The sequence below is a fragment of the Hemitrygon akajei genome, chromosome 21 (genome assembly GCF_048418815.1).
Source record: "Hemitrygon akajei chromosome 21, sHemAka1.3, whole genome shotgun sequence".
Taxonomy (NCBI): Eukaryota; Metazoa; Chordata; class Chondrichthyes; order Myliobatiformes; family Dasyatidae; genus Hemitrygon; species Hemitrygon akajei.
The window spans coordinates 3,191,113-3,210,930 of record NC_133144.1 but is presented as its reverse complement, the minus strand read 5'-3'; the positions used below and the strand labels follow the sequence as shown (position 1 = coordinate 3,210,930).

General features: G+C 41.8%; 1 protein-coding gene across 1 annotated transcript in view; it reads right to left on the bottom strand.

Moving 5' to 3' along the window:
- The window catches only part of mphosph10 (M-phase phosphoprotein 10 (U3 small nucleolar ribonucleoprotein)), a 31,438-nt gene extending 18,420 nt beyond the window's left edge, over positions 1-13,018 (bottom strand). Inside the window, exons 1-4 of the mRNA XM_073024736.1 lie at positions 12,909-13,018; positions 8,467-9,088; positions 2,773-2,909; positions 729-879 (exon numbers count right to left, since the gene is read on the bottom strand). Coding sequence (XP_072880837.1) covers positions 729-879; positions 2,773-2,909; positions 8,467-9,088; positions 12,909-12,976 — 978 coding nt within the window. The 5' untranslated portion in view covers positions 12,977-13,018. The remainder of the gene's footprint in view (positions 1-728; positions 880-2,772; positions 2,910-8,466; positions 9,089-12,908) is intronic.
- Between the last annotated feature and the right edge of the window lie 6,800 nt (positions 13,019-19,818).

The following is a 19,818-nucleotide window of genomic DNA, read 5'->3' as shown; positions in this document are numbered from 1 at the left end:
TGGAGTATTGTGTGCAGTTTTCGGCTCCTTATTTTAGAAAGGATATACTGACATTGGAGATGGTTCAAAGAAGATTCACAAGAATGATTCCAGGAATGAAAGGGTGACCGTATGAGGAACGTCTGGCAGCTCTTAGGCTGTATTCCGTGGAGTTCAGGAGAATGAGAGGGGTTCTCATAGAAACATTCCAAATGTTAAAAGGCCTGAACAGATAAGACATGGCAAAGTTATTTCCCATGGCAGGGGATTCTAGGACAAAAGGGCACAACTTCAGGATTGAAGGACGCCCATTTAGAACTGAGATGTGGAGAACTTACTTTAGTTAGAGGGTGGTAAATCCCCATCCAATTTAAATGTCTGCACAGCTGATCTCTCTCTCCAACTGAGCACCCTTCTGTCTGACATCATGCAACTACAAATGTCTTGTCCTTCTGACACCAATATTCAGTGTCTACATTTCTCTGGCACCGTTACTGTCAGCTGCCAAAGGTTCAAGGGCTGAGCTTTGTCCCCTGAACCACTTTCCCAAATACACTTCCAGAAAACTCATCTCTTTAATCCTGATCTTGAATCTCTTTGGCCAGCTTTTAATTACGACACTCTCCATCCCACCACCACCCACTCAAACATCCTCATTTCCCCTCATCTAATGAAGTTTTGTGTGATGTAAATAATAGGTTTAATAAACATAAAGCTACATGCCCACATTTTTCAACTTTAGTAATCACCTTTTCTTGGCGTTTTTGAAAGTTTGATTTTTCATCTTCCAGCTTCTTCTTTTCTGTCACAGTAGCCAGGTCATCATCATCAAACAGATCAAAGCTAACTTTCTTATAAGCTCCATTGGCTTCTCTGCCTCTCTTTATCTGCTCCTGGTCTCTGAGACAGAGAAGAAACTCAAATTAATATAGCACTAAAAATGGAATCTGTACCTGCATTTGCATAAGGGTACACCGATCATCTCTTTTCAAGTCCAACATAGTGCTCCTTGCAATCTAGCACGTTGGTTTAATTCAGATTCCTACAGAACACAAGGCAAGTAATGTGAAACATCTGAGTGCAGTTTATAACCTTTCAACACCTTTCTCAGAAAAGACTTGGTCCAGTACATCACAGGTAAAACTCTCCCAACCATTGAGAACATCTACATGAAACACTGTTGTAGGAAAGCAGCAACCATCATCAAAGATCTTTACCACCCTGGCCATGCTCTTTTCTCACTGCTGCTAGATTTACTGTGCCATACATTAGGTACACAGAGGATTATGGAGTGACTGTGTAGATTTACTGTGCCATACATTAGGTACACAGAGGATTATGGAGTGACTGTGTAGATTTACTGTGCCATACATTAGGTACACAGAGGATTATGGAGTGACTGTGTAGATTTATTGTGCCATACATTAGGTACACAGGATTATGGAGTGACTGTGTAGATTTACTGTGCAGTACATTAGGTACACAGGATTATGGAGTGACTGTGTAGATTTACTGTGCAGTACATTAGGTACACAGGATTATGGAGTGACTGTGTAGATTTACTGTGCCATACATTAGGTACACAGGATTATGGAGTGACTGTGTAGATTTACTGTGCAGTACATTAGGTACACAGGATTATGGAGTGACTGTGTAGATTTACTGTGCCGTACATTAGGTACACAGAGGATTATGGAGTGACTGTGTAGATGTACTGTGCCATACAACAGATATACACAGGATTATGGAGTGACTGTATAGATTCATAGTGCCATAAATTTTGTACGCAGAGGATTTTGAAGTGACTGTGTACATTTGCAGTACCATCTGCTGGTGGAAAGAAGATTATGAAGTGGCTGTGTAGATTCAGAGTATATTAAATCAAATCACATAGCATAAAAATGGGCCCATGAAGAACATGTATCAAACACCTATTTACACAAATCCTCATGGAGTCCAAAACCTCTCAACTGCATCATTAATAAGTCAAAGGAAATGGCAAATTCAAGTTAAATTTCTACAGGATATGGGGCAATCTGATGAGGAGTTTACAATGCTGCCACACAACCCATTGTTAACTTGTTGGGTGACACCCACCATCTTTCACAAGACGGAATGGGTTTTCTTAGATGTCTGGCAAGAATGTAAAGCTGAGGCTTTATAAAATATTGGTCAGACTGCATTTGGAATATCATGAGCAATTTTGAGCCCCATTTCTAAGGAAGGACATGTTAACCCTGGAGAAGGTCTAGAAGAGGATCACAAGTATCATCTCACGAATGAAAGGTATGACGAGCATTTGATGTCTCTAGTCCTGTACTCAATAAGAGTTCAGAACAAGAAGGGGGTATCTCATTGAAATCTAGTGAATACTGAAAGCCCTCGATAGAGCGGATGCAGAGATGATGATTCCATTAGTAGTAGATTCTAAGATTCAAAGGCACAGCCTCAGGATAAAGAGATAACCCTCTAAAACTGAGTTGAGGAGCGATTTCCTCAGCCATATGGTGGTGAATCTATGGAATTTGTTGCCACGGAGTGCTGTAGAGACCAAGTCATTGGGTGTATTTGAAAGAGACTGATAGATTCTTGATTAAGTGAGTCAAGAGTTATGGGGAGATCGGGTTTGGGGGGGAAAATCAGCCATGATTGAATGACAAAATATTCTCAATGGGTTGAATGATCTTAATTGCGCTCTGATGTTTTATGGTCTTATTGATGAGCTATCAAGAAAGGTTGACTAGAGGTATACAGAATAGAGGAATAGATGGAGAAAATAAATTGGAAACTTACTCATCCCGATCCTGGTTGTTGCCAAATTCTTCTGGCTTTAGTTTTTGCTTTGCTGCTTTGCCATCTCCTACTGCAGGTTCCTGACATTCGGTCGGGTCAAAGTAATCTTTGTATTTCAGGTTCCTAGAACTTTTAGTCTGACAAACAAACAAAACTCAAATATGTAAAAACATTATTACAGAGTTTCTTGTCACACCATCACAACTCATCCATTAACCATTTCCACTAGGAGGATGAAAAGCAAACCCGTTCTCAGACCTTTACCAAATGATATACAAATCATGACCAAAAGTGCAACTATGTTGAGCCCATTGCTATACACATGACTGCACAGATAAACACATGGTCAGGTTCACTAATGACATGACAGTGGTTGAGGTCACCAACAACAAGACAGCCTACAGAAAGGAGGTGGAAGAGCTCAGAGCCTGCTGACAGGCAAATAATCTCTTCCTCAATGTTAACATGACACTGGAGATAGAAACATAGAAAAACTACAGCACAATACAGGCCCTTTGGTCCACAATGTTGGTGCTGAACATGTACTTACTTTAGAAATTAACTAGGGTTACCCTTAGCCCTCTATTTTTCTAAGCTCCATGGACCTATCCAGGAGTCTCTTAAAAGACCCTAGCGTATCCACCTCCACCACTGTTGCCGGCAGCCCATTCCACGCACTCATCACTCTCTGTGTAAAAAAAACTTAGCCCTGACATCCCCTCTCTACCTGCTTCCAGGCATCTTAAAACTGTGCCCTCTCATGTTAGCTATTTCAGTCCTGGGAGAAAAGCCTCTGACTATCCACGTGATCAATGCCTCAGAGATGGTTATCAACTTCAGGAGAACTCACACCACTCTCTACATTGGCAGCACAGCAGTTTCAAACTCCTGGGAGTGCACATCTCCCACAACCTCTCGTGATCGCAGAACATATTCTACACAGTCAGGAAAGCTCTCCATCCCTTACTTTCGGGGGAGGCTGAAAAGAGCTGGACTATAACATCCATACTAACATCCTTCTATCTGATGCGCAGTAGAGAGCATCCCAACAAGCTGCATCACTTCATGGTACAGAAACTGCACTGTGGCGGACAAAGGTTAGTCAAACGTGACCAATGCATCACCAGCCTACCCACCATTAAGGACATACGTACAGAGAGGTGCCAAAAAAGAGCCAGTAATATCATGAAGGATCCAACCCGCCCATCAGGAAGGAAGCTACATTACATCCATGCCAGGACAACCAGACTAAAAACAGCAAGGCTGATCAACACCATCACCCACTAATCTACCCTGCCACACACCCCCCAAACACAAATACTTATGTAGTGACACTGCTATACCTAGTGTCATTTTATGGACACACAATCAATTTATATTTTCAAGCTATCTAACGTATTTATATTTATTTGCTTTTTTATTATTGTGTTTATCTTATTGTTTTTTGTGCTGTTTCAAAAGTTCAAGGTAACTTCATTATCAAAGTACATGTATGTCACGGTATACAACCCTGTGATTCATTTTCTTGCAGGCATACTCAATAAATCCATAATAGAATAATAATCATAAAAGAATCAATGAAAGACCACAGCAACTTGGGTGTTCAACCAGTGGGCTAAAGACAACAAACTCTGCAAATACAGAAAGAAATAACAATAAAAATGTAAGCAATAAATATCAAGAACATAAGATGAAGAGTCCTTGAAAATATGTCCATAGGTTGTTGAAACATTTCAAAGGTGGGGCAAGTGAAGTTGAGTGAAGTTATCGCCTCTGGTTTAGGAGCTTAATGGTTGAGTGATAATCATTGATCCTGAACCTGTGGTGTGGGTCCTGAGGCTCCTGTACTACCTTCCTGATGGCAACATTGAAAAACAGCATGTCTTGGGTGGTAGGAGTTCAAATTCAAAGTTGATGACCCTCTCCACCTCTGATCCCTCAATGAGAGCTGGCTCATGGACCTCTCGTTTCCTCCTCCTGAAGTCAATAATCAGCTCCTTGGTCTTCCTTACATTGAGTAAGAGTTTGTTGTTATGGCACCACTCAGCCAGATTTTCAATTTACTTCCTATATGCTGATTCATCACCCATGACAGAGGTGTCATCAGCAAACTTGAAAATGGCATTGGAGCTGTGCTTAGCCACATGGTCATAAGTATAAACCAAGTAGAGCAGGGGCAGAGCACACAACCTTATGGTGCACCTGTGCTGATGGAAATTGTGGTTATTACCAATCTGAACTGACTGGGGTCTACAAATGAGGAAATCAAGAATCCAAGTGCACAAGATGGTATTGAGGCCAAGGTCTTGAAGTTTATTGATCAGTTTTGAGAGGATGATGGTATTGAATGCTGAGCTGTAGTTGACAAACAGCATCTTGATTATGCATGCAAACACAAGGAAATCTGCAGATGCTGGAAATTCAAGCAACACACACAAAGTATTGGTGGAATGCAGCAGGCTAGGCAGCATCTATATGAAGAAATACAGTTTCTCAGCCCGAAACATCAACTGTACTTCTTCCTATAGATGCTGCCTGGCCTGCTGCATTCCACCAGCATTTTGTGTGTGTTTCCTGATTATGCATCTTTGCTGTCCAGTTATTCCAGGGTTGAGTAAAGAGCCAATGAAATGACATCTGCTGTGGACATTCGCCAGTAGGCAAATTGGAGCAGATCCAAGTCACTTGTCAGGCAGGAGCTGATGTTTTTCATCTCCAACCTCTCAAAATCACTGTGAATATAAGTGCTACTGGACAATAGACAGAGGCAGGCTGCCACATTCTTCTTAAGTGAAGCAGGTGGGTACCTCAAAGCAAGAGGTTAAAGATATTCCAGCCAGTTGATCAGCACAGGTTTTCAGTACTCGGCTAGGTACCCCATCTGGGCCAGATGCTTTTCATAGGTTCACCCTCTTAAGGGCTGTTCGCATACCAGCCTCAGAGACTGAAATCACAGGATCGTCAGGGGTTGTGGAGTTCGTGATGACTTCCCCATATTTTGATGATCAAAGCGAGCATAGATGGCATTGAGCTCATCTGGAGTGAAGCCCTGTTGTCACTTGATTTAACTTTATAAGCCCTGCCACAACTGGTAAGCATCCTTCATTGACTCAAGTTTAGTCTGGTATTGCCACTTTGCATTGCAGAGTAACAACTATTCCAATCTCCATTATATTTGTGTATAGAAAATGACATTAAACAATTTGGAATTGTGAAAGAAGCAGACTCCCCAACCCAAGACCTGGCTTTGAAGCATAGTGGACTGTACGAGTTCAACTGTCTAACAGTACTTTCAAAACCCTGGTTCTACAATTCATAGCAGTGAAGGGATACTTCTCTGCGTGACAAAAGCAAAACTTTCTTCTGATGTCCCTTCTGCAGGTACCAATGTTCCTTCTATTTGTTATATAATTTTCTACAGCTGTGCAGACTAACCATTGGCCTGAACAAATAAATTTATTTATTTATTTATTTATTTATTTATTTGCACAGCCTGAAGACTGCATGGCACTTTAATTTTTTTTTGTAATATGCATACTATGAATATTTAGAATGAAAACTGAAAAATCACGTACTTTTGATTTTATTTATTAGGGTGCAATGAAATACAGTAGAAAGAAAATCTTTCATGTTTCGTAAACTTTTTCCTCATCTGTCTTTATTACAAATCCATTGTCTATAAACTGTCCAGATTCATTTCACATCCAAATGAAAGATGCATCTTAATCCTCATTAGATCATCCAAATGTTCCACTTTGAGTCTGTTTCTGGACTTGTATTTGACTAAATTCATCAGACTGAATCCACTTTCGCAGTCATTACTAGAACCTTGAGATGTTCCAATGATAATCAAGAATTGACAGTTCTTCCATTTCTACAAATGAACTGCACACAGTTCAATATATCAGTGAACGTCTTAATTAACCCAATCTTAACTTTCTCAGAGGTTCATTCTGTGTTTACTGTTACAATTTGTAAGCATTGTAACTTGAAATATTCAAGCTCTAAAATGTCTCAAAGGTTGATGTGATGGATTATATTCATTCATACACAATTATAGGGAATTTCACAACTATCGTAACATATAATTGTTGGGGGGTGGAGATACATCTCTATCAAAGGAGGTCTAAGGTGTTCCTACCCTCCATTAGCTTACAGGTCACCCTTGGTCAAGGTGTAGGAGCTGCTTAGCCCCCGATCAGGGTCTTGTGAAGCCATGGAAGCAAGTGGTGAATGGTTGATTGAGCAGCCGGTGCACATCACAAGTCTTGGTTATGCAACCACTGATGCCAGGCAGACAACCTTTGAAGAATTTTGATAGTGGCTGGAGTCATCCATCTTGAAAAGACACTGCCCAAAAGAAGGTGATGGCAACCACTTCTGTAGAAAATTTGTCATAGACTATGATTACCCAATTCATATGACACAGCACATAATGAGTGTACCTTCTTCTCTCCAAAATCATATCCCTAATTTCAACATATATTAACATTATATACAGAAAATTTGAGTTGTGCAGCAAAAAAGGTTATGTGCACGGAAGCATTTCAATTACTGCGTGGCTGTGCATCTGTGCAGCTTAGAGAGAACAGTGGCAGGTAACCTCTGGAATTCAACAAATCAGAAACATCATCATCACCTTCTCTCCAGAAGGACACTTCAAACATGAACACATCCAGAGATCATAAACATTACAATAGGAAACAATTCAGTTGTACTGGTTCAATTGTAATCTGAACAGCTGAATTTGTACTTTAATCATCTAATGGAGAAAAATCTGTTCCTCCCTGGAATATGTTGGGAGAGTACTAGAACGTGAGTGAGTTAGTGATTCCATTCTGTACATCAAAGCCTCAGCTCACACTGATCCCCTTAGAAGGGTTATCCCAAGTTGTGGGGGGGGGAGGGGAGGAATAGGGGTACAACAGCCTTTGTTATAGGATTCACTGACAGGAGAAAGAACTGTCCTCTGGGGAATGTTCCCCAATTGGGAAATAGGGGCCTTTTTTACAGGATTCACTGACATAGGAGTATGAGCTGTCTTCCAGGGTATCTTACCTAATGTTCAGTTTCTTTATGAATAGTAAACAAGTACAGATGAGGGAAATTGGACAGACTGGGGCAAAAGCAATCTCCACACATGATGAGCTGTGATTTTCCACTAACCAACTCTTCTACAGGAGTCAGTGGATAAATGCATGGACTAGTGAGACTGAACTGCACTGCAGAGGCCAAGATCCCTATTCAGTTTTGAGCTGGGTGAATCACAACCAGGAAACTCTGCCGAGTGCTGAATTCACCAGAAATCCTGGTGTTGGAAGGAAAATAAAATCAACTAGTACCATTAATAATGAGTGAATGAGGCTAATAATGAGAGGAGGCAAAGGTCACACATCTTAGTAATTGAGAATATCTCAAGAGGAATCAAAGGGAGTGTAGGAAATAGAAGCAAGGAAATCAAGCATAAACCTCTGATGACACACTTCTAACACACAAGCCAAGATGCACCAATGATCAAAGGCACACAGACAGTGGCATCTGGAAACCATCCTATCCATGAATTTGGAACTAGGGTTAATACATAATAAGCTGACACCTAAAGAATAGTCAGAAAATAAGGCTCACTGGATGCGAACAAAATTATCATATCAGGTCTATCAGAGAGCAGAGTGAAGAGTTTCAGACAATCATTACCTTTTTCTTAATCGTTGTTTTTACAATTTCTTCATCTTCAGAGGGAATATCTTCAAAATAATTGATTTCATCATAACTCTCCACATTTGCTTCTTCCTTCTCAGCATTCTCCAAAAAAGCTTCCATTTCTGAAAGTTTGAAAAATTTATCATCTAACTCAGAGCTTTGATGTTTGAGGTTTTTCTTCGTCAGCTTAGTCCTTGTCGCAAGCTCATCAATGTCGAAATTGATGTCAGAGTCCTCATCACTAGGCTCTTCAGACAGATATTTCTGTGCACTAACTTCCCTGCTTTTCAATTCTTTCTCTTCATCACTGTTCTCTTCTAGTTCATGATCATCTTCTATTTCTAACTCTTCCACAGGAGAGTCAATTGCTGCCTCTTCTGTTCCATTCAGTCTGCTGAGACTGTCACGATGAAGGAAAGCCACTGCCCCTTTGAAATAGTTTAGTACTGAATGGTTCTGCAATTCAATCTCCTGCCAGATCTGTTCTTCATCAAATTGTTCAACAACCAACTCTTTCAATGGGCTTCCAGCAGCCCCATCTGCCTCCTGTGTTTTCTGGAAATCGTACAGCTCTTTTGTGAGAACAGTGAACTCTGATGCCAGTCTGTCCTGCACACTGGGAATCAGAGAGAAGAGATAAGAGTTAATCAGAGATCCTCACTAGCAAATCAGGATCCAGATATTACATTCCATTCAAGGTTTCAGACACACACTATAGTGCACTAGAGCACAGAAACATGCCCTTCAGCCAATCTAGGGCATTCTAAAATATGAATCTGAAAAGTCTCTTCGACCTGCACCCAAACCATAGCCCTCCATACCCCTCCCATCCATGTACCTGTCCAAATTTATCTTAAATGTTGAAATCAAGCCCACTTTCACTGGCAGCTCATTCCACATTCTCAACACCCTGAGTAATAAAACTCCCCTCATGTTCCTCTTAAACATTTCACCTATAACCCATGCCACCTCAATGAGTTGTAGTCTCAGCCAGCCTCAGCTGAAAAAGCCTGTTTGCAATTACCTTATCTGTACCCTTCATAATTTTATATAACTATCAAATCTCATTCTCCTATGGTCGAGAGAATAAAGTCATAACCTACTGAATCTTTCCCTACAATTCAGGTTCTGAAGTCCTGGTGACATCCTTGTAAATTTTCCCTGCACTCTTTCAATCTTATTGATATCTTTCCTGTAGGCAGGTAACCAGAACTGCACACAATACTTTAAATTAAGCCTCACCAATGTCTTATCCAATTTCAACATAACATCCCAACTCCTGAACTCAGTATTTTGACTTATGAAGGCAAATGTGCTAAAGGCTTTCTTTATGATTGCATTTACCTGTGATGCAACTTTCAAGGAATTATGTACTTGTATTCCCAGAGCCCTCTGTTCTACTGCACTCCTCAATGCCCTACTGCTCACTGTGCAAGTCCTACCCTGGTTTGTCCTCCCAAAGTGTAAAACTTCACACCTGCCATTTTTCCAGTTGGTCCAGATCCCACTGAAAGCTTTGATAGTCTTCCTCACTGTCCCCTACCCTTCTGGTTCCTGAAAGGTTGTTATAGTCGGTGATATTGGGAATAAGCTCTCACTACCTATTAAATGCACCTAATGGCATGCACCTCAAATAGCCTCTGACAACCAAGTCCAACTCCTGGCCTTCATGTTGGCTTAGCTACTAAGCCCAGCAGAACCATTTCTACTAATAGGAGAAGGGGCAAAGGCAGGTTACCGGTGCCTTAAAACCAGTCACTTCGGGTAGATGTGGCTTATCATCTGTGGTTGGCAGCTTATCTAGGAGAAGGAAAACTCTGATCTCAAACCTCCGCTGCCTTGTGGCTATCCCCACTCATGTGGAAGACCGGGAGTAAACCACAATGGAAAAATCCAGTACTGGAGTCCTTAAGGCAGCCCTACATTGAATTTAATGCTGACTGGCAACTCCTGTGATGCTCCTGGTACCAAAATGCCTTGCTCCCTGCTGTTCCTTTGGATTCATCAGATGCATGGGGAGGGGAGCCTGCTACATGGGCAACAGCTTGCTCTCCATATCGTATTCCCCAGGCTTGTGTATCTAGACAACAAGGGCGCAATATCCAGGGTTCACCCTGACCAATGCAGGTCTCACACCACTTCACTACACTTCCAATCTTGGTGTCATCTGCAAATTTGCTGGTCCAGTTACCTACAGTATCATCCAGATCATTGATCCCTATGGCACACCACCTCAATTCAATACACCTCTCCGGCTTTTTCCGCAAAGCCAATGACTAATTCAATTTAATACCTCATCTTGAAAGCCAAGCAAATGAACCTTCTTGACCAACCTTCCATGTGAGACCTTGTTAAGGGCCTTGCTAAAGTCCATGTAGACAACATCCATGCCTTGCTTTCATCAATATTCCTGGAAACTTCCTCAAAAACTCTAAGATTTGTTAGACACCACTTAGCATGCACAAAGCCATGTTGACTATCCCTAATCTGTCCTTGTGTATTCATATACTTTTATATCCAGTCACTCAGAACACCTTCCAGTAACTTTCCCACCACTGATTTCAAGTCTCACCACTAATAATTTCCTAGCTTATTCTTAGAGGGTTTTTTTTTAAAGAGCACAACAAAGATTAGCTATCTGCCAGTCCCCAGGCACCTCACCTGTTACTAAGGATGTTTTAAATATATCTACTAAAGCCGTCCCACAAGGTCTGAAGGAACATCTTGTCAGGCCTTGGGGATTTATCCTACTTTGCCTCAAGATGGCAAGCACCCCCTCCTCTGTAATCTGTACCAGGGTCCATGACCTTGCCACTGCATTGCCTCACATCTATAGCTCTGTCCATCTCGAGTAAATACAGATGCAAAAAATCCATTTAAGATCTCTCTCATCTCTTTCAGCTCCATGTGGAGATGACCACTTCCATCTTCAAGAGCACCAATTTCGTTCCTTGCTATACTCTTGCTCTTAATATACCTGTAGAAGCCCTTTGGATGCTCCTTCACCTTGTTTGCTAGGGCAACCTCATGTCTTCTTTTAGCCCTTCCAATTTCTTTCTTTTGCATTTCTTATACTCAAGTACCTCATATGCTCCAACCTGCCAAGACCTGCTGTGCACTTCCTTTGTTCTTAACCAGGGCCTCAATATCTCTCAAATACCAAGCTTTATTAAACCTGTTATCCTTGCTTTTTATTCTGACAGACATATACCAGCATTGTATTCTCAACATTTTGTTTTTGAAGACCTCCCTCTCAACAAGTACACATCTGCCAGAAAACAACCTGCCCCAATCCACATTTGCCAGATCCTTTCTGATACCATCAAAATTGCTCTTTACCCAAGTTAGAATTTCAACCCATAATTACCTTGAAACTAATGGCATTATGATCACAAGATGCAATCTTCTGTCACCTGCCCTGTCTCATTCCCTTATGAGATCTAGTATCACACTCTCTCCAGTTGGGATTTTTATGTACTGAATAAGGAAACTTTTCTGAACACATTTGACAAACACCTTTAAGTCTCACTACAGTTGCAATGTCATAATTCCACGTGCTAGTCCATGCCCGAAGCTCAGCTGCCTTTCCTACAATGCTAATTACATTGAAATATACATAGCTCAGTACATTACTCCCACTATGCTCAACTTTTCAATTTGTGACCTTGTATGTACGCTTAACAACATCTCCACCATCTGTTCTGGGGCACTCTGGATCCCATCCCCCTGCAACTCTAGCTTAACCACAACAACTACCCCCCCCCCCCCCCCAATCAAGCAGAGCTAGTAAACCTTTCAACTATATATTAGTCTCCCACCAGTTCAGATGCACAATATCCCACCAATACAGGTCCCACTTTCTCTGTAAGAGAGGCCAGTGATCTAAATATCTGAAGTCCTCCCTCTTTCACCAATTCCTTAGCAAATCGTTACATCTCCTACCCATGTCATCAGTACCAACGTGGACCACAACCTCTGGCTGCTCAACCAACCACTTACGAACACTCTGGACGATCCCAAGTGTCCCTGAACCTGGCACCCGGAAAGCAACAAACCATCTGGGAATCTCGTTGGTTTGGGGAACAGAAGCTCATTTCTGTTTCCCCAACCAACAGATCCCCCGTCACTACAGCTCTTCTCGTCTGCCTCCCACCCCTTTTAAGTCACAGACCCAGTCTCAGTGCCAGAGATGTCCTCGCTGCGGATTCTCACTTGTAGGTTGTCCCCTCTCCCTATTATCCCAGACCACCTCAGTTACCTTAACCCCCTCTCTCCCCATTACCTCCTTTACTTCATCCCCTCTCCGAATTACCCCAGAATGCCCATTACCGTATCTCCCTCTCTCCACATTACCCCATTACTTCAACCCCTCTTTCCCCGTTACCTCATCCCCAACCTTTATCTACTCTCCCCCCGTTATCCCATTCCCCTATTACCTTAGTAACAATTCAGGCCGCTCTACCGCACTCTTCAGACGCCGCACGCACGTTCCTAAAAACGCCATCTTTGCGAAGTCACACTGCCAGGAGTCCCCGGAACACAAGCATTCCGGCGCACAATTCCGGCTCTGGTGTCTGCGTCTAAAACCTCCGCCAGATGTTCGTGATTGAAAAGGTCGGTCTGAAGGCTCCGGGCCTACGGAGATTGCCTGTGGACTGTGGTGAAGCTGACTGAGAATCTCCGAATAATTTCACACACTGTGCCCGTTTGGTTTGGTATAAATGCTAAATCGTCCAGGAATGAATGATAACAACAGGGGCTCCGAGTGATACCACCGCAGAACCCTTAGGAAAGACATCAGCCCGGGCTGAAGTGGCCTCTGGGCTGTACATTTCCCGGGTCCTCACGCTGATATTTATTTTCTTTTTAAGCAGCCTGGAATCCAATGGAAATTGGGCACACAATACTGTATTTTAAAATGGTACTAAACTGAGAGGTTCAAAGGAATTAGAGACAGCTATTTAGAAATTACTGAAAAACTGGCCATACCTCTGCAGATCAAATGAAAGCTGTACATTAACACTGAACTTAGCAAACTATCAGATCATGTAGGCCAAATAGTTATAAAACAAGAGTTACTGCCCTTCAAAGGCTTAATTGAGTTCTGTATGTACCATTACTGAAGTATCTCTAAATACAGCTGCTATTTGTTGGCTATTTAACATTTCAGTAGTATTTCGATAATATTAAAAATATATTGTTTGATTAATCATTCTTGTTCATTCAAATAATTAATTATGGGCCTATGTATAAAAAGGTGAATTACATAGGTCTTGACACTACATGAGACACGTATGCTTCGCTTAAAGTAAAAATGAAAATACGATATTTTTCCAAACATTTTTCTTTCAATTAGTTTTATGTTTCAGATTTACAAAACATAGCATTGTGACAAGTAAGATTTAAAACAAACCCAAGATGACTACCTACCCGTTGAAGCGCAGCGAGATGTTCAAGGCAGAAAACAAAAACAGACAAGTACATTGTTTATTAAAAAGTGAGTAATGGTGATAAGAATCATAAATTTAAAAAGCAGAAATGGGGCTGGCTACATTGGAAAGATTGACACATGTGATTACACAAAAAAACTGGCTGTTGTATACTGAGCGAATTGAACACTATTTTAAAGCAACTGAAACAGCCAATGATAGATAGATAGATACTTTATTCATCCCCATGGGGAAATTCAACTTTTTTTTCCAATGTCCCATACACTTGTTGTAGCAAAACTAATTACATACAATACTTAACTCAGTAAAAAAATATGATATGCATCTAAATCACTATCTCAAAAAGCATTAATAATAGCTTTTAAAAAGTTCTTAAGTCCTGGCGGTAGAATTGTAAAGCCTAATGGCATTGGGGAGTATTGACCTCTTCATCCTGTCTGAGGAGCATTGCATCGATAGTAACCTGTCGCTGAAACTGCTTCTCTGTCTCTGGATGGTGCTATGTAGAGGATGTTCAGAGTTATCCATAATTGACCGTAGTCTACTCAGCGCCCTTCGCTCAGCTACCGATGTTAAACCCTCCAGTACTTTGCCCACGACAGAGCCCGCCTTCCTTACCAGCTTATTAAGACGTGAGGCGTCCCTCTTCTTAATGCTTCCTCCCCAACACGCCACCACAAAGAAGAGGGCGCTCTCCACAACTGACCTATAGAACATCTTCAGCATCTCACTACAGACATTGAATGACGCCAACCTTCTTAGGAAGTACAGTCGACTCTGTGCCTTCCTGCACAAGGCATCTGTGTTGGCAGTCCAGTCTAGCTTCTCGTCTAACTGTACTCCCAGATACTTGTAGGTCTTAACCTGCTCCACACATTCTCCATTAATGATCACTGGCTCCATATGAGGCCTAGATCTCCTAAAGTCCACCACCATCTCCTTGGTCTTGGTGATATTGAGATGCAGGTAGTTTGAGTTGCACCATATCACAAAGTCCTGTATCAGTTTCCTATACTCCTCCTCCTGTCCATTCCTGACACACCCCACTATGGCCATGTCATCAGCGAACTTCTGCACATGGCAGGACTCCGAGTTATATTGGAAGTCTGATGTGTACAGGGTGAACAGGACCGGAGAGAGTACGGTTCCCTGCGGCGCCCCTGTGCTGCTGACCACCGTGTCAGACCTACAGTCTCCCAACCGCACATACTGAGGTCTATCTGTCAAGTAGTCCATGAGAACCAAGTACCAGTTTTGTAAAGTGCATTGGGTTTAAAGGAAACACAAAGTACACTGCAGATGCTGTGGTCAAATCAACACGTACAAACAAGCTGGAGGAACTCAGCGGGTCGGGCAGCATCCGTTGAAACGAGCAGTCAACATTTCAACGGATGCTGCCCGACCTGTTGGGTTTAAAGAAATACTGTTTGTTTCAAAATTTGACTGCTCCAACCAAACCAACTGAAATGAGTTTTGCCGATATCATGAAAGTAATGCAGGAACATTTAGAACCAAAACCATTATTGATTGCAGAACGCTTTAGGTTTCACAATAGGGGGATAGGAACCAGACTGATAGAGCCAAGGATGAACCAGCAGGTTCACAAGTAGATCATGGGTGTTACATGAATGTAAGGAAGGACAAGCCAATGATTGGGTACAAATGCAGACAGAGCAAAGAGTTAAGTTGTACCACAGAGGCAAAATTCAAAAAGGCAAAGAATGCAGGACTGTAGGTACTATATTTAATCAGAATCGGAATCAGTTTTATTATCACTGGCATATGATGTGAGATTTGTTAACTTAGCAGCAGCAGTAGTTCAATGCAAAACATAATATAGAAAAATATTAATGATAAATGAAATAATAATAGTAAATAAATCAATTACAGTGTATGTATATTGAATAGATTTTTAAAAGTGCAAAAACCAGGAATACTGTATATTTTAAAAAGTGAGCTAGTGTCCAACGGTTCAATGTCCACTCAGGAATCGGATGGCAGAGGGGAAGAAGCTGTTCCTGAATCACTGAGTGTGTGCCTTCAGGCTTCTGTATCTCCTACCTGATGGTAACTGTGAGAAAAAGGCATGCCCTGGGTGCTGGAGGTCCTTAATAATGGACGCTGCCTCTCTGAGACACCACTCCTTGAAGATGTCCTGGGTACTTTGTAGGCTAGTATCCAAGATGGATTTACAACCCTCTACAGCTTCTTTTGGTCCTGTGCAGTAGCCCCCCCCCCCCCCATACCAGACAGTGATGCAGCCTGTCAGAATGCTCTCAACGGTACATCTATAGAAGTTTTTGAGTGTATTTGTTGACATGCCAAATCTCTTCAAACTCCTAATAAAGTATAGCCAGTATCTTGGCTTCTTTATAATTACATCGAAATGTTGCAACCAGGTTAGATCTTCAGAAATCTTGACACCTAGGAACTTGAAGCTGCTCAATCTCATTATTGCTGATCCCTCTATGAAGATTGGTATAAGAACACAAGAACATAAGAAATAGGAGCAGGAGTAGGCCATCCGGCCCATTGAGTCTGCCCTGCCATTCAATAAGATCATGGCTGATCCATCCGTAAACTCAGCTCCATCTACCTGCCTTTCCCCCATAACCCTTAATTCCCCTACTATGTAAAAATCTATCGTAACTGTATCTTAAATATATTTAGTGAAGAAACCTCAACTGCTTCCCTGGGCAGAGAATTCCACAGATTCACCACTCTCTGGGAAGAACAGTTTCTCCTCATGTCCGTCCTAAATTTTCTCCCCTGAATCTTGAGGCAATGTCCCCTAGTTCTAGTCTCACCAACCAATGGAAATAACTTTCCTACTTCTATCTTATCTATCCCTTTCAAACTTTTGTATGTTTCTATAAGATACCCTCTTATTCTTCTGAACTCCTGACAGTACAGTCCCAGGTGACTCAATTTCTCCTCATAGGTTAACCCCTTCATCTCTGGAATCAACCTGGTGAATCTCCTTTGCACTGCCTCCAAAGCCAGTATATCCTTCCTCAAGTATGAAGACCAGAACTGCATGCAGTACTCCAGGTGCAGCCTCACCAGTACCCTGTATAGTTGCAGCATGATCTCCCTGCTCTTGAATTCAATCCCTCTAGCAATGAAGGCTAACATTCTGTTTGCCGTTAATAACCTGTTGTACCTGCAAGCCAATTTTTTTACAATTCGTGCACAAGCACTCCCAAGTCCCTCTGCACAACAGCATGCTGCAATCTTTCACCATTTAAATAATAATCTGCTCTTCTATTATTTCTTCCAAGGTAGATGATCTTCCATTTACCAACGTTGTATTCCATCTGCCAGACCTCGGCCCACTCTCTTAACCTATCTATATCCCTCTGCAGACTCTCCACATCCTCAATATAATTTGCTTTCCCACTCAGTTTAGTGTCATCAGCAAATTTTGCTACGCTACACTCAGTCCCCTCTTCCAAATCATCAATGTAAATGGTAAACAGCTGCGGGTCCAGCACTGACCCTGTGGCACCCCACTCACCACTAACTGCCAACCGGAGAAACACCCATTTATACCAACTCTCTGCCTTCTATTGATTAACCAATCCACGATCCATGCCAATACACTTTCTCCGACTCCATGCATCCGTATCTTATTTATAAGTCTCTTGTGCGGCATCTAATCGAACGCCTTCTGGAAATCCAAGTATACGACATCCACCTGTTCCCCTCTATCCACTGCACTCATTATGTCCTCAAAGAACTCCAGTAAGTTTGTCAAACAAGACCTGCCCATTCTGAATCCATGCTGTGTCTGTCTAATGGAACTACTCCTTTCTAAATGTTCCACTATTTCTTCCTTATAATTATAGGAAAGATGTCAACAAAATAGAGAGAGTACAGAGGAGATTTACTAGAATGTTACCTGGGTTTCAGCACCTAAGTTACAGAGAAAGGTTAAACAAGTTAGGTTTTTATTCTTTGGAGCATAGAAGGTTGAGGGGGGACTTGATAGAGGTATTTAAAATTATGAGGGGAATAGAGTTGACGTGGATAGGCTTTTTCCATTGAGAGTGGGGAGATTCAAACAAGAGGACATGAGTTGAGAGTTAGGGGCAAAAGTTTAGGGGTAACACGAGGGGGAACTTCTTTACTCAGAGAGTGGTAGCTGTGTGGAATGAGCTTCCAGTAGAAGTGGTAGAGGCAGGTTCGATTTTGTCATTTAAAAAAAAATTGGATATGTATATGGACAGGAAAGGAATGGAGGGTTATGGGCTGAGTGCAGGTCGGTGGGACTAGGTGAGAGTAAGCGTTTGGCATGGACTAGAAGGGCTGAGATGGCCTGTTACTGTACAGTAATTGTTATATGGTTAATGATAACTTCAAGCATTTTCCCGACTACAGATGTTAAGCTAATTGGCCAATAGTTGCCCATCTTTTGCCTACATCCTTTTTTAAAAAGTGGCGTGACTTGCTGTCTTCCAATCCGCCAGGATCTTCCCAGAGTCTAGAGAATTTTGGTAAATGATTACCAACACGTCAACTATAACCTCCGCCAATTCCCTCAGCACCCTGGGATGCATCCCATCAGGACCAGAGGACTTATCTAACTTCAGGCCCTCTAGTTTGCTCATCACTATCTCTATCTCTTTAGTGACAGTGATTTTATCGAGGTCCTCACCTCCCATTTTGTCCATAACATCATTCTTTGGCATATTAGATGTGTCCTTCACTGTGGAGATCAACAATGCCTCACCATTTCTTTATCACCCAATATCAATTTCTCCTTCTTGTCTTCCAAGGGACCTACATTGACTTTAGCCACCCTCATAAACTTTATATATTTATAAAAACTTTTGCTATCTGTTTTATATTTTGTGCTAATTTACTTTCATATTCTATCTTCCCTTTCCTTATTTCGTGTTTAGTTGTTTTTTTTTTGCTTTTTAAAGTTTACCCAATCCTCCAGTTTCCCACTACTCTTTGTGACTTTGTACACGTGAGCTTTTAATTTGATACTATCTTTTATTTCCTTAGTTATCCAAGGCTGGCTCCCCCCACACTTACTGTCCTTACTTTTGACTGAAATATACTTTTGTTGAGCACTGCGAAAAATCTCTTTGATAGATAGATAGATAGATACTTTATTCATCCCCATGGGGAAATTCAACTTTTTTTCCAATGTCCCATACACTTGTTGTAGCAAAACTAATTACATACAATACTTAACTCAGTAAAAAATATGATATGCATCTAAATCACTATCTCAAAAAGCATTAATAATAGCTTTTAAAAAGTTCTTAAGTCCTGGCGATTGAATTGTAAAGCCTAATGGCATTGGGGAGTATTGACCTCTTCATCCTGTCTGAGGAGCATTGCATCGATAGTAACCTGTCGCTGAAACTGCTTCTCTGTCTCTGGATGGTGCTATGTAGAGGATGTTCAGAGTTTTCCATAATTGACCGTAGCCTACTCAGCGCCCTTCACTCAGCTACCGATGTTAAACTCTCCAGTACTTTGCCCACGACAGAGCCCGCCTTCCTTACCAGCTTATTAAGACGTGAGGCATCCCTCTTCTTAATGCTTCCTCCCCAACACGCCACCACAAAGAAGAGGGCGCTCTCCACAACTGACCTATAGAACATCTTCAGCATCTCACTACAGACATTGAATGACGCCAACCTTCTAAGGAAGTACAGTCGACTCTGTGCCTTCCTGCACAAGGCATCTGTGTTGGCAGTCCAGTCTAGCTTCTCGTCTAACTGTACTCCCAGATACTTGTAGGTCTTAACCTGCTCCACACATTCTCCATTAATGATCACTGGCTCCATATGAGGCCTAGATCTCCTAAAGTCCACCACCATCTCCTTGGTCTTGGTGATATTGAGACGCAGGTAGTTTGAGTTGCACCATATCACAA